Here is a 14,876-nt window from a genome sequence, read left to right on the forward strand (position 1 = left end):
ACGCCACTACTAACCGCGCATAGTATCGGCAACGACGAACGCAAGGTCACCACGGATACAGGCCCCCTCATGGCATCATGACCACTTCTCAAACACGAGGTGCTTCTGGAGACAAAGACGCGTGTAATGCAGGAGATCTGCAGCTTCCCATATCGTACAGTGGCAGCTCTCATGGCAGGCTGGGTAAGCGGAGAAGCGTTCCAACTTCTGCACGGCCGCTGTTGCGGAAAGGAACCGACATTTCAAATGTGACCTGTTCTCTCATTCATCAACGCTACACGCGCACCGGTTTGACCAAGAAGAACCACGTGGGTCAGTCTTTTTTTTTTTTTGTGAGGTGGTTTGAAGATCTGCGGCTCGTTCAAACGGCAGGTCAAACCGATCCGAGACGCTGCGCTTAGAGAAACAGCGATACTTATATGAGTAATCGGATCGTGGATCCAGATAGATGCTCAGAGGCCGCACACACCGTCTCTTCGTTAGCCGCTCTGCTCTCGAGGATGGGGCAGGTGCAGAAGCGCTGAGCGGCGTCGACCACGGCCTGGTCGAACAAAATTGGGGCTAATTTACGGTGTACCTAAGTTAAGCAAGCGAGCTGCATTGAGTGATTTTACTCCAGCTGGACAGGGCTCGAAAGAGCGCAATTAGCCGCGGGGCGCTCCAAGCTAGCCTGGATGCAGCAGCAGTAGCGGCAAGCCACCACCGACGACTCCTCAACCCTCACGCCCATCCCCAGTACCATGCAACCCTCACACGGCCTTGTTCCCACTTTGTCTGCGGAGCGCGGCCTGATGGCGGCCGCGTCCGCGACCCACTCGCTAGTTTTTCGACGGATCCGGTTGCTGCCCGAGGCGGACAGCGCGGTAGAGCATGCTGCAGTAGTTCGACGGCCATGAAACGAGCATGTGAGGGTTGCAGTGTTCCTGACGGCAAGCCTAGCTGACGCCTGCTGCCTCGTGCCGAATGCCGTGCGCGCCTTCTGTCAACCACTTTTTCCACCGGCAGCCGGCAGCCGCCATCCGCCCTCGCACAGCCTAAGCGCTCAGCGCCTTCCGAGTTGCGCAACACTTGGTGGCCGCCCTGCCTCCCCAATTCTCGGACTGTCTGCCCGCCTACCTGTCTTTCTGTCTTTCTGTCTGCCTGTCAGCCTGTCTGCCCTGTGCAGCCGCAGACTCGCCAGCCTGCTTTCGCCGCCGCCTTCGCCTCTGACCGGCGAGCATGCACGTCCTGGCTAGCCGCCGCCATATCGCCTACTGACGACGCCCGCCTTCTTCCAATACCGCGTCCGACAAGGGCCCCCGGCGACCTGTTGGTCCAAGCGTGCCGCAGCCACCCAACATCTCGCAGGCGGCGCTTGTCATGATCCCTGCCCGAATACTGGCCCGGAAGCGCCGCCTGGGTTCGAGAAGTCCTGCCATCCCGGCGACCCCATCTCGAGCCTCCACACGCCATCTCGCCCACGCCTCCAACCTGCAGCCAACTTCTCTCAGCCATGTGTCTGCTCGCCCCGCTACGCCGCAGTGTTGTCGTGGCATCCTTCTGTGGTGAAGTCATGCGGGTTGGTGGCACAGTAGCACAAACCAAAGCTTGTCCAAGCTAAGTGCTCCCGCCACCATCGCCTCTGTCACTGGCACCTTGTACCGAAAGCGCCGTTGGCCGGCTGCCGCAATTGGCCTAGCCCAAAGGCCTGTCGCTAGCCGCGTGAAGCAGGGGTGGCACGGGAGGGAAAAAAGAGCTGCGGCATGGGTGGTGGCTGCGGCCCGGGTGCATGCTGGACAAGCTTCCCGCTGCACCCAAAAGCAAAGAGCACTTGCGGCGTCCTGCAGCCATGGCTCGCAGTCCACTTCCTTCACCTGTCAGCCTCTTTATAAAATCATCCGACGCTGACTGCTTGCTTGCTGCATCGCTGACCCGATTCAATCACACTGGGGTTTCCTGTCGTGCACCCACACCTCTCTCCATCCATCCACATCTATACACAGGCCGCTCCTCGATTGGCCGAGCAAACGGTGGGCTGGCTTCCGGTCCCCACAAATTTCCGTCTTCGCTGCTTTCCCTTTTCGTTTGCCGCCCGTATTACTCGACCCTCGTCTCACATATTGGCCCGAAGTTCCTCGTGCAACATCAATCTGGGGACGGCGCTTAAATTTTCTTGCCCCTGGCCATTGAAGAAAAAGAGCCTTGCCCTGCCCTCCCCCCTTTACCGTCGTGGGACCGCCGTCGACTTCCTCTCTACTCGCTCGTCGCGCTTCTTCCCGAAGCTCTTTGTTGCGCCAAGGACAGGAAAGGCCAAGGAAAGAGCGACATTCAACCGTCGAACGGCATCGGCAAACGGACAGAAACGCGAGGAAACACAGCGCACAAACCAGGAAGACGAAAGGCCCATTCCAAGATGCTGACCCCAAAGACCATGACCTCCATCCTTTTCACCCTCCTCCTGACCGCAGCCCACCTCACTGCCGCCACCCCCATCTCCTCGCCAACTCAACAGGACAAGCAAACACGCTCTCAACACAATGCCCATGACCGCCGCGGCGACACGCCCGACCTCTCGTGCCTCACCCTCCCCACCGTAGCAGGCGCCGCCACGCCGCTACCCACGATACCCACCGGCTACAAGCTCAAGCACGTGGCGCTGGGCGTAGGCACCCAGAACTACACCTGCAGCAGCGACTCCGCCGACGCCGTCGCCGTCACGTCGCCCTCCTCGGCCGGCGCTCTCGCCTCGCTCTGGGACATCGGGCCCTTCCTCGCCTCGCCGCTGGGCCACCTCTTCGAGAATGCGCTGCCGCCACTCGCGCTGGCCATGTACGGCGCCCTCTCGTCCAACGAGGGCGAGTCGTGGTGGGACGCCGTGATCGCGCAGATGCCCTGGATCCCTTCGGCCTCGGGCGACACGGCCGCCAACACCCTCCCCTCTACCGCCTTCGGCGAGCACTTCTTCTCCTCCACCCTCACCCCGACCTGGGACCTGCTGCCGTCCGCCGCCATGTACCCAGACGAGGCCGCCAGCATCGTCTTCCAGGGGAAAAAGGAAGGCAGCCTGGACGCGCCGCGCGACGCCTGCCCCGGGCTCAATGGAGAAGGCGCCGTGCCTTGGCTCTACTTGACCAAGTCGTCGACGACGGACGACGGCATCGCCGCCGTGTATCGCGTCATCACCGCCGGCGGCATGCAGCCTGACACGTGCGAGGGGCTGGCTGGGCAGGAGATTGAGGTCAAGTATGCGGCAGAATATTGGTTTTATGGACCGTGATGAGGAGGAGGGATGGAAAATAAAGAGAATGAGAAGGGGGACAATAGGGTAAGTAGGGATGGCCTGAGAGAGGCCGGGGGTTCTAATACGCGGGGGCCATTTACTCTCTCTTCCGTCCGTGTGTCTTTCGTGGGCTTTTCGTGTCGATGTGTTTTTCTCCCTTCGGATGGAGGGAAGAGCTTGAAGAGTTGGGTCGCTCGCTGCGCAAACGGAATGGGAGGGATGATTGTTCTTTCTTCTCCCTCCCCTTTTCTTCTTTCTTCGTCCTTCTGTTCGTCCATGGCTCATCGCAGGAGAGCATGTACGACATTGCCCTACTTTCGGACAGGGACTTTTTATTTCTTTCTTCAGCTGCTCGATATCCCCTTCTTTTCTGTAAACAAACTTTCAAAGACGTCGTCGAGAGTCTCCAATCCAATAATTCATGACTTCCTCGCCATAAGGAACCAGCCATGTTCGTACCCAAAAGCCTACAGCTGCCTCGGCCTCGGAATAGCGTTGAGTATAGCACACATCTTCGGCAATCCAACGGCGCCATTTACAGAGAAACGAGCCCATCTGATATGCTTACATCACAGCCTTGAGTTGTATACCGTCATCATCATCATCATCTTACACACATTTTACGTACATACAACGTCGGTCTATCAAAAGATGTCCATCCGCCTAACAGAAGCTTTAACAGACCAACATTCCTTCCTTTCCTTCTCTTCCTTTCTCCTCCCCGTTTTCCCTGAGGGCGATGGCACCAAACCATCCATCCCTACCCGGGAGACTAGGAACAACAAAAGACATCCATACTCCCATCGCCTCTTCTTTTTATTTTCTTTTTTCCCTTTTTCCTTCCTTTCCACATCTCCTCGTCACACTACTCTCCCATATCCCTCGTCTCATCATCATCCACGAAAATACAAAGAGACAACCCTTCGTCGTGCCGCCTGGTTCCCTTCTACCTCGACATCGGGCCATCCCCATCCCACTCTTCCAAAGTCTGTTTGTCCCACACCCCCTCCTAAAGAAGAAGAAAAAACAAAAAAAAAAACAGAGAGAGGCTCCTCCCATCACTCATTCGTCTATACATATACTTCCGATCCGTGCTTCCCATCCCTTTCGCGTTGACGAGCGGCCGGCGAATGGTGGTGGTGGTAGCAGCAGCAGCAGCAGCAGCAGCAGCAGCGTGTATTGCTACGTCCATCCATCCAAACCCCTCTCCCCCGCCCCGCCCCGGCCCTCAGAAAACGACCGCTTCCCACACCACCGACGAGCTGGGGGAGAAAGTAGGGAAGAAAAGAACCCGTGTTGATGTTGGGTTGGATGGGAAACAGTAGAGTAAGCGCGAGGATTTGTTGGAAGAAAGAAGGGAAGGAAGGAAGGAAGGAAGGAAGGAAGAAGTGAGAGGGGGGAGGGGGAAAGGAAATCAAGGGAAGAGTCGGGGCAAAATTGTCCTTTTTCGTAACGATTGCTTGGATGAAAGAGAGGGGACGGACGGCGATGGGAGAGCGGGAAGAAAACGTGAAAGGAAAGGAGGGAAGGGGAGGGGAGGGAGAGAAGGAACAATCAGTGGACGAAGGTGGTTGACTGTGCTTCTGACGAGTGAGGGAGGATATTTTTCGAGCTGCTATCATCAGGACGGAGAAGGAGAGAGGGGATGCTTTATGCAGAGAAAAGGGCGATGAGGGTGAACAGTGTCTCTCCTTCGTCTTCTGTGGAAGAAGTAGGTCAGTTTCGCCGAGAGACGAGACTTTGCTCCCTTTCCCAGGGGGGTATATCTTCAGCCTTCGTGCGTGTTTGGTAGAAAAAGAGGTATCGTGCGCCAGTAAATGCATAAGAGCGCCTTCGAGTCCAATCCAAATAATGGACTCGAGCATCTGGGGAGAACATGGCGGAGTGCTCTAGGGCATGCCTCGTAAGAGAGATTTTGGGAATAACGAGAAGGGGCGAGTGGACAAGGGAAGAAGAGAGATGTGGAAGACCGCCCCAAGTAAAGAATATCGTGTCTGGTGTAGGTACTAGCGGTGGTAGGTTACGTTAAAAAGCCTCCTTCCTATCCTATCGTAGACATCATCAACTAAAAGGTAGTGCAGTAGGGTCCGCTATGTAGGAGCAGCAAAGTAGCAACAAGAAACAACAAAACAAGATAAAACCACATAAACACACAAGACACCCAGTAAATGCTGCTTTCATCATCCACAGGCCATCCCGCTCCCCCAACGCGCGTCTTTGCTTTCGTCCACCAAGGAAAAATAAAAGAATCAAAATCCCCCCCCTCCCTTGACACCTCGGTCCACCTCTTTGGGGAATCTCTATGCAAGTGATGTGAAGAATGACAACGACAGGGTTCGTGAAAGGGTCCAAGAAAAAAATGCAAGAAATGATGACCCCTCTCCCAACAATGACAGAACATTTTTCATCCCAAAAAGCACCATGCCACCCTTTTTCCAAACATTCTTCAATTGAAAAAAAGCAAAAAGGATGCAAGAAATCGGCGCCTCCCAGGATTCGCGAAGAATTAATCAAACGCGTCGCGATGCAGGACAAAAGACATGAAATACGGGGACAGCGCTGGCGAGAGTCATTCGTCGTCAGCTCGCAGCTCGCTGCTCAAGTCCCCCATTCTCTCCCGGCCTCTCTGCGTGCCACCTCTTTCTCTCCCTCTCTCCTTCTCTCTCTCCCGCTCAAGCTTGTCCCGCTCCTTCTCGGCGTGCCTCTCCATCTTTCGTCGCTCGCGCTTCTCCTCTCTTTCCCGCTCCTTTTCGGAACGATCCTTGCCCTCCTTGCTTCTTTTCTTGAAGACAAGACTGCGCAGGCCTCTGCTTTCTCTTTCGCTTCTGCTCAAGTGCTCGAGCACATCGCTGTAGTTCCGATCTCCCCTGGCGTTCACTTGCGGCAAGGCGGTAGTCTCGCTTTCCGAGCCGTCTTCGTCGTACATTCCGCCAGGGGAATGCTGCGTCGGGACGATGGGACCCGCATGGTACGTTGAGATGGCCGTCGGTGTCGAGTGACCGGCGTCACCGTACACACTGCCTTCCATGCTTTGGATGCCAGTTGCCTGTGCGAGGGTCGAGTAAGAAGTCTGCTGAGATGGTCCGCGTGATGGCGTGTACGCGTGTGGGTTCGCGGGGTAGACACTGTTTGGCATGGTGAAGTTACTGCCTGCCATGCCCCCTGGTCCGTTCATCGGCCGAGGCCAGTCAGACTGGGGCTGAGGTCCAGGGCCCTGGTAACTGCCAGGACCAACACTATGGTGAGAGAGCAACTGCTCGCTAACGCCCATGCGTTCCTCAAATCCTCCGTGAGACGACCCCGGGGGCGTGTGTCTTCCATGGCTGCCAATGTCACCGCCCATGCTGCTCTCCCCGTCATCTTCGACATCCTCCTCGTCACTCGTCTCCTCAATGCTGCCTTTTACGCTTCCGGACTGGCTTGCGTTACCACCTTCGCAGCTAGGCGCATACCGGCTCGAGGAACGTGGGGTATTATTTGTCGATGCTGCTGAACGGGCAGGAGATGACGCCGCTATCCGATTCTGTGTGGCCCTCTGCGAGAGACTGCGGTTACTGCCGAGCGTTCCAGCGGTTGTCGAAGTGGTCGGTGTATCTGAGACGCGTTGCAGATCGCGTTCGCGCCCGGCAAATTCCCACGGGTCACGTTGCCAGGTCACATTGCCAGTCGCCCCTTGGATCGGCAAGCAGGGCGACATGGGGGACATCGGCCCGCCTTGGATCGGTAGAGTTCCGATTGTAGACGTTGGCGACATGGGGGCTGAAGGAATGGCGGAAGACGGCGCCGAAGTGCCCGATCCGGTACTCGTCTCCGTGTCTCTGTGCTTCCGCCTCAGACTGCCCAGTTCGAAACCGAGTGGCGGAGATTCTGTGGGTACCGGTGGAGGGTACTCGGACGCCGGAGAGATCGAGGTATGCTCCAGCTGTTCCACCAATTCTTCCCACTTGACACTGAGGGTGCTGCTTGGTCTTTCTGCGCGTTCGGCCCGTTCGAGACAGTCACGTGTTCGCGCATTGAGGGCGACACAGATGTTGTGGAACTTCGCCAGATCACCCTCCTCTTGCGCTAGGTTCTCAGCAAGCTCTCCCGTGTTGTCAAGCCACAAAGTTACCAATTCGGCAAAGTTCCGAGCGTGGTCAATGAGGTACGGCAGGCTTGGGAAACCTTCCCTGCTGGTGGGTGGCAAACGCTGCAAGATTGCGAGCGGCGTGCTGTACGAGGGAGGGATCGGCGAAACGGACGAGGTGTTCGGCGAAATCGAGCAGATATCGTCAATGAAATTCTTGAATTCGTGGCGGTGTCCGTTCAGGAACGAGTTCATGGGCTCCATCCACTGTTCTTTGGCGCCAAAGGTTGACATGTTGGCGAGACCCTGAAGCGACTTCGCAATCAGAGTCAAAGTGCGCCGAGCGCGCATCTTAGGGTGATCTATTGAATGTTAGCTGCATCCTATCTGGTCACGGCATGGACCAGCCAAACGTACCTTTCAGCAAACCGAAAAGCTTGGGGTTCAGAACAGCTGGGCAAAAGAATCGCAAGAATATGAAGCCGCTGACGGAACTATACGTAACCGTCCTCAGGAAGTCTCCATAGCGGTCCTCTGCGCATGCTCTGATGTGCCTGAAGATCAAACGCAACTCCGCAGGGCATCTGTGAACGCTCGAAGCAATGGCATCCCACATCTCTTCGGTCAGCCCAATGAGCCTCTTCCAGTTACGCTGCACCTCGTGCGGATCGCCAATGCGGTTCGGGTCGACTTCACACTCGGGATCGCGGTCTGCGATCTCCTGCAACTTTTCTCCAAGTGTTTCTTCGAGGTACTCTTTGCCAAGACGCTTCATGTGGAAGTCGAGAGCCTTGGTCAACAATGTGTTGCCGCGGAACAGCAAATTCGCCTCGAGTTTAGCATTGTTGCCCAGATCGCGGACGACCAATTCGCGATCGCCGGCGTTGGAGTAGGTCAAGTCACCAGCGTCGCCTGAACCGAGGCGACGACTGAAACGAAGCCGGCTGACTGACGTCTCCTTTGCTGTGCCATCGATCTCTTCCTCGACAAGGGCCATGATCCATTCGCCGGCTTGGCCAGAGACCTGGAAAATGTTGAGGAGGCATTCGCTCAACCTCTTGAGCTCCTGTGGTATCATCGTTGCGATCTGAAGGGTCAATCCGTTGGAGAAGCGATGTAACAGCTCTGACATTGGCTGATAATCCCGCGCCATCAGAATCACGCCTTCCTCTGCCTTGACGCGAACGAGCAGCTCGCCCACGGAATTCCCGTACATGTTGATCATGGGCCACCACTTTTCCACCTCTTGACCAGACTCAAGATCATCAAGATAGACGTCGACCTTTCCACAGGTCTGATCGAAAGAGATGCCTGCGTAGCCTCCGGAACTGTCGTTACCAGCAAAGGCTTCCCTTGCCAGGTCCTTGGCATAGATCTGAGCCTTTGCTCCATTGCTTGGCGGCGTTGTCGGTCTCTTTTTCAGCAGCAGGCTGGCTGTTGACATGGCCGCTGGCAAATCCTGAAAGTCGAACTCTTCCCGCCAGAACGGATCGGAAGCGTCTTTGATCATGGTCCTTGCCCGAGTCTCGCCATCCAAGAGGGCTTCGACATAATAGCCGCCTTGAAGTTCTTTGTTCCCCGATGAAGGTCGTGGCCCGTGGTGAATGGCGCGGCCCTCGCCAAACTTGGGGCTCAAGGGTGGGCTTAGCCGAGCCTCGATGATGCGAACGTTGAGAGAACGTTCCATGCGGAACATGTCTAGGGCGCTTTGCGCTTGGGCCAGCTGTGACGATTGCGACCCTGGCGACTGCAAATCTTCTGGAAGACTGATCGAAGGCTGTTTCGGGCCGTATAACTGGGGTATCGTAAATGCACGCAGAAGGACAAGCCAGACCTCGTATTGTACCCGCGAATCCAAGGACAGGAAAATCGGTCTGAGAAGGGAGAGGGAGGTGGAGGTGGAGGTGTACTGAGGATAAATAGCAATGCAAAAATCGCTGTCCAGAACGGTCGGATCCAGCCGCTGAACCGCACACCGCGAGAGTTGCGACAGCTGCACCACCGACACGAGCGTGACGTCAGTGTCCGAGTACAGCTTCAGCTCACCGTTCTCGCGCAGTGTGCAGGAAACACGTCGCCACCTGCGAGCACCGAAGCTCTGCATGCGAGTCGCTGCAGCAGGCCGAGCCGACCCAGCTGCCGCGGGTTGGGCAGACTTGGGATTACCGGCATTGCCGTATGATACATTTGTATCCCAAAAAATCATCTTTCCAACTTTTATTATCGGCGCCTCCTTCAAGAGAGAGATCTCCGAGTGCCTTCGGCTGTCGAGCGGTGGCCTGCCGCTTGCGCTCGAGAGTGGTTGCTGAGGCTTTGCCATTTTATTCTGGATTCCCTTGGGGCGGATGGGTTGCCAGCACATGAGAGCGGCAAACCATGAATCGTATTCCTCCTGGGTCGGAGGGCGCAGGTGAACCTCCAGGTTGGAATTGTGTAGGTTGACATCGATATAGGCGGTGTAGGATTCAGCGTCATACGCGGTCTTGACCCGACAGCCACGCAGATCCGGGATCAGGGTCCGATGGTAGGAGTTGTCGTTCTTGGGCTCATACACCAAACTGCCGGACTCTTCGTTGATGTAACAATACGACAACGCCCAAGGGCTTGCGTCTCCCCTTCTGAAAGCCAGCATGCCCTTCATCCGCCCACAAGTCGACCGCATGAGTTTCAGTATCTTCTTTGCGTCAGAGGCGGGGACGGGCGACACCCACGAATCCGGTTGGGCCGAGTGCGAATGGGGCAACGGAGAGGTCGGGCGCGGCGGCTGCTTCATGAGACGTGCCCGCGAGCCAGAGTTGTTCCGCGAAGAGGAAACGGGCGGGGGCGAGATGGTGGATGGGTGGCCGATGGAAGTGACGGTGTCGTCGAGTCCTTGAAAGGGGACTGGACCGGTCGAGTGGACTGAACCGATGCGGTGACGGTTCTTCTGGAACAGCGAAGCGGGCGAGCGGTCTCTCGACGTTCGTTCCTCCATGGTCCGGGTGCGCGGGCGGCTGGACGGCTCGCGGGAGCTCCTCATGGCGTACTCTCCATCGTTCGCCGTCGCCGCGGTCCGGTTGACCAAGCCGCGGTGCATGTGCTGGGAGCCGTCGCGGGCCAGGGTCTTGGGGGAGGTCGCGGGAGAGGTCGCGGTGCTGAAGTCGGCGGCCGGTTGGTCGTCGGGGGCCTGGGTGAAGGACTGGTCGATGTCTGGGTTCGACTCGGGGGTAACCGGACGGATGGTGGAGGAAGATTGCGAGAAGGATGCGCTGGGCAAGGGAGCGAACTGGGATTCATCCTGTGCGTAGGGTGCGTCTTCCGGGACAGAAGTCGCCGTCTTCTTGCGGCGCGAGGGCCGGGCGGTGTCCATGATGCTAGACGATGCTAGACTAGTCGACGGCCGTGCGGGTGGTGCTTGTGGTAGTAGGCCGGTGTCAGGCAAACGGCGCTCGTCGGCAGAGAGCACTCCGGCCGCCTTGAGACTGCAGACGTCTGCCACTGGCGCCCGCCGCGTGTAACGTGTGGTTGTGTATGCGTGACTGGCGAGCAGACTCGGCTGTGCGAGGCCCGAGCGAGAGGCAGACCTGCGCGGCGATAACGCAATGAACACGACCCGTAGCGATGGCGAGCGCCCGCATTGGTTTGCCGTCGGCGAGGGTTCGCTGGTGTGGAGGACGATCGTGCTGGCGCCGCGGGTCAGGGAGGCATGCGGGCGTCGGTCGTGCTGGGGGCTCGGGGGCAGGGCCGGGGCGTTCGCAGCTTCGCAGGAGCAGGAGGCGAGCGAGAGAGAAGGCTCGGTAAGCTCGGGGGTGCTGCGTCGTGCGTTCGCTCGCGCCGCAGAGTCGGTGGGAGGGAGGCGCGGCTCTGTGCGCGCTCTGCTGCGCGGGAATGGGCGGCGGTGGACGTGATGAGAGCGGTGTTTGTCAGGGCGGGCCTGGTGTTCGTGGTTCTGCCTTCGCTCGAGCGATGAATAGGGCCGGGCGCTCGTGCCAATGCGACAGGGAAGCCCTCAGCACCCAGCAGCAGTTCCCGCAGCGGTTAGGGCGCCTGCTCGGGGCGGGAAGAGAGACGCTCGGGCAGGCCTGATGCTCGACTCGCCTCTGGCGCTGGGTTGCCGGTGCCTGTCCATCGGTGCGGCTCCCCCCCGAGCAGCCCGCTGGAGTCCACCCAGGTGCATGCAGCGATCTGCTTGAGCACCGCCGTTGCACCGCGCAGGCTGACACACTCTCTCTCCCCTTGCGAGGCCAAGCCTTCGATCTGACGCTTCCACGCATGCATCCACGCCCGGCGTCGCTCAACTGCCCAACGGCGCCGCTCACCGCATGCAGCGCGCACTGAGCACCACCGCTCCACGCCCAGCCCGCCGGCGTGCCGCGCCCGCCCCCGTAGCATAGCCGTCGAATCGCAGCCCTGCCCGTCCGCTCCCAATCGGTGCCCGCCCCGCCCACGGCTAGTCGTCCAGCAGCAGCAGTCCAGCAGCAGTCCCCCAGCACTCCCCGTCAGCGTCGCCCAGCCTCGGGCGCCCGTCGTCTGCGAGCTGCGAGCTGCCGCTGCCGCTGCCGCCCCTGGAAGTCGTCCCAGACCCTTCGCTTGGAACAGCGCAGCGAGCACTCGAGCCACCCGCCGGGGCTCCCTGCGCCCTTTCTCATTACCGTGGCGCTGGGAACGGACAGCTGGCTGCCCGTTTGAACGCCTGCTGCTCCAGCATTGTACAAGGGCCACGAGCCATGTCAATAATTCTCCTATGTATCTATCTCTCCGAGCACCACATACGTGGCGCCACAGGGCCGAGCAATAATGGTGTTTCGTCCTGGCCTGCCGTTGTTTCGCCCCGGCTGTGACCTCGAAACACCCACCCTGCAGCCACCAATGTGTAATGACGGTGGGTTCCCAATTACCTTTTTCTAGCCTTGTATTGCTTTTGATTTTATTTTTTTTGTTTGCCGGGCGAACGGCCCGTATGCACCTGTGCTGCGCTGCGCTGCGCTGCGCTGCTGCACGCTGTACTATGTGCCCGCCCGGCCTCAATGGCCAGGCAATGGGGCCAGAAAGGCCGTCAGGCACCCATTGCCATGCGTCAGATTGTAGTCGGGCGCCGAATAAGGTCTTCGCCGCCATCTATTCTTTGATTGATTGCCTTACCCAGCTATAGAGCTTTTTTTCTTCCCAACCGTCATGTGCTTCCTGTCGTGTACCCGCCGACCGAATGCGCCTGCCGGGTCCGCGTGTCCAAGGCTGATCAGCACTTGGCTTCTTGGTCCCAAAAGCCACTCGGTCTTTAGCTATGAGCACCCAGCCTGAGCGACAGGAGACACATGTCCCGTGTTCCAGCCCAGTCGCGAGCAGCCAACACGTTGGGCTTCTGCCAATGAATCAGCATCCAGGTATCTGACAGCTAGTGAATCACTTGTCGACAAGTCGCCCCACTGCGTCCGGTGCACACTCCGTAAGCAAACGCAGCCCTGCCATTCTCGGTGCATTCAATAACAACTATCTCAATCATGACGTGTGTATTGACCGTCATCCATCACAATCGGTATAAACGTCCCAAATAGGGGTAAAAATCCCTCTTCATCATGCTCCAGCACGAAAGAAACTGAAAAGATAGATCCCACCCACAGAGAATCAAGAACGTAGAAAAACCATCACCGCGAAGGGGAATCTGCCTGCTGAAAGAGCAAACCACGCCAACATGCGCCCATGGTAAATCTTCTCGCCTGAGAAAAAGAAAAGAAAGGAAACAAACCTAGAGAGTCAGGCGGAAGCAAAAGGACGTCCACAGAAAAAAAAAAGCAGAAAAGGGGTACTCCCGCGAACCAAAGCATACCTAGCCATCTGCACAGGTCCACCCCCAGTTGAGCATCCTGAACACCCGGATTACCCGTACCTGCACCTGCGTGCATCACCCGTCATGACGACGGCCAAGTCCGAACCCATCAGCCCTTCTCATCATCGTCCTTGTTCCGCGTACAGTAAGCCTGCCAAGTAACACGTCGCAACGCGTGCGCAACCTCAATGGCCCTAGCTCCTCTACCTGAACGGCGGTCGATCTGAGCCTTCTGGTTCGAGACTAGCAGCGCTCATTGGTTGGCTGGGGCTTCTCGCACCGCTCAGGTCACCGCTGCCCGTCTTCCTCAATGCTTGTCGCATAGTCTCGACCATGAGCTCACCGCCGCTCAGCGGCGGGCTGTAGGCGCCCTGAGAAAGAGTCGGGCTTGCGGGCGCACCGCCTACACGTGGTGCCTTCGCGTCGATTCCTTTCATGCTGGGCGCACCGCTGGTAGGGGGGCTTGTGCCGACACCGCGAGAAGAAGCGGGGCTCCGGACAGGAGACGGCGAACGATTTGCAGTCGATGAGAGAGACATGTGGTGGATGGAGTCGCGGCTAGTCTCGGCGTGTTCTGCTTGCACGACATCTGCGAAAGAGATGAAGGACAGGCGACGCACGTCTTCCTTGTCAAAGGAGCCGTAGTTTGAACCATCGGCGCCGTCGTCCGTTTCCGACTTAGAGGCTACCTCGTCGATGGTTGGGGACGACACTGCCTCGGTCGACGCGGTGCTTGGGGGGATGCCAGATACTGCGGACTGGTGCGCGGCGTGCATTACGATCTCAACCTCATCGGGGTTCAGGTGATCGTCCGTGATGGCCTGCGCAGAGGCTTCCAGAACCGGCGGGATGTGATCTTCTGTTTGAATATGCGAGGGTATAGCGGGCGAAAGTTCACCCGGAAGGGTGCTCTCTTGCACATTGCGCTCGAATATTTGCGACGAAGCCGGCGAGTGGAGCCTCGGCGAGGAGGATCTGTAACCCCTGCTAGGGGACGCGGCGGATGAAGCATAGACGCGCGGACTGCTCTGAGGCGTGCTGACGAATGCCTGGCGAGCATCGATGGGCGGCGAATACCTTGGTGAAATAGGACGCACGGCGGCGCGCAGAGGCGTCGTCTGCTGCAGTTGCGAGGCTGCAGTCGCGTTTGCAGGCACGCCGGCGGGCGTGCGCGGCGGCGCCAGGTCCTGCTGCTTGACGGGCTTGTCCTCCTTCCTGTCGACGCTGTCCTTCTTCCGCCCCAATCCGAAGAAGCGGCGCTTGCCGGCGGACTTTGAGGTTGCGGTTGAGTCGTCGTGGGCGCCGTCGCCGTCGCCGGTGGTGCGGCGCTCCGGCAACAGGGCGACGGAGGAATTGCGCGGGCTGGGCCCAACGGGCATGGCCTTGGGCGGATCCTGCAGGGCGCTCATTGAGTCGCTCGTGTGCTCAGGTCCGGGAGTGTGTCGGCTTTGGCGGGCAGTAGTGGAGGAGATGCGAAGAGATGTTGGGGTTGCGCTGAAGAGCGGAATTGGGCGTGGGCGCGGCGCTGGGGGGGGCGAAGGCTTCAGGGCCGGAGTCAAGCAGGCGTCACGGCAGGCAGTGGGCGAATGCGCGGTATTAGGCAGGATTGGCCGGTCTGGGGCTCTTGGAGGGCGGCGTGTCTGAAGAGGACGGACGACGTGGTGAGTGTTTGGCGGGCGCTTCAGCGCAACGGCGGGCCAAGGCGCGTCATGTGCCAAATGACCCAAAAGTCCAAGCTTGGAAGG

The 14,876-nt window shown here is 58.5% G+C and overlaps 3 protein-coding genes across 3 annotated transcripts; 1 reads left to right on the forward strand and 2 right to left on the reverse strand.

The window, feature by feature from the left end:
- Positions 1–2,392: 2,392 nt before the first annotated feature.
- On the forward strand, positions 2,393–3,256 carry BKCO1_20000111 (uncharacterized protein; the record flags this gene model as incomplete). Its single annotated transcript, XM_020272144.1, has 1 exon — positions 2,393–3,256. The coding sequence occupies one exon, from the start codon at positions 2,393–2,395 to the stop codon at positions 3,254–3,256; it is 864 nt and encodes a 287-aa protein (XP_020131151.1).
- Positions 3,257–5,828: 2,572 nt separating this feature from the next.
- On the reverse strand, positions 5,829–10,674 carry BKCO1_20000112 (gtpase activating protein; the record flags this gene model as incomplete). Its single annotated transcript, XM_020272145.1, has 2 exons — positions 5,829–7,687; positions 7,743–10,674. The coding sequence occupies 2 exons, from the start codon at positions 10,672–10,674 to the stop codon at positions 5,829–5,831; spliced, it is 4,791 nt and encodes a 1,596-aa protein (XP_020131152.1).
- A 2,660-nt stretch (positions 10,675–13,334) lies between these two features.
- On the reverse strand, positions 13,335–14,540 carry BKCO1_20000113 (uncharacterized protein; the record flags this gene model as incomplete). The annotated part of the gene is made up of 1 exon (XM_020272146.1): positions 13,335–14,540. One exon carries the CDS (start codon positions 14,538–14,540, stop codon positions 13,335–13,337), a length of 1,206 nt encoding a protein of 401 aa, XP_020131153.1.
- Positions 14,541–14,876: the final 336 nt, after the last annotated feature.

The sequence above is a fragment of the Diplodia corticola genome (genome assembly GCF_001883845.1).
Source record: "Diplodia corticola strain CBS 112549 chromosome Unknown scaffold20, whole genome shotgun sequence".
Classification (NCBI taxonomy): Eukaryota; Fungi; Ascomycota; class Dothideomycetes; order Botryosphaeriales; family Botryosphaeriaceae; genus Diplodia; species Diplodia corticola.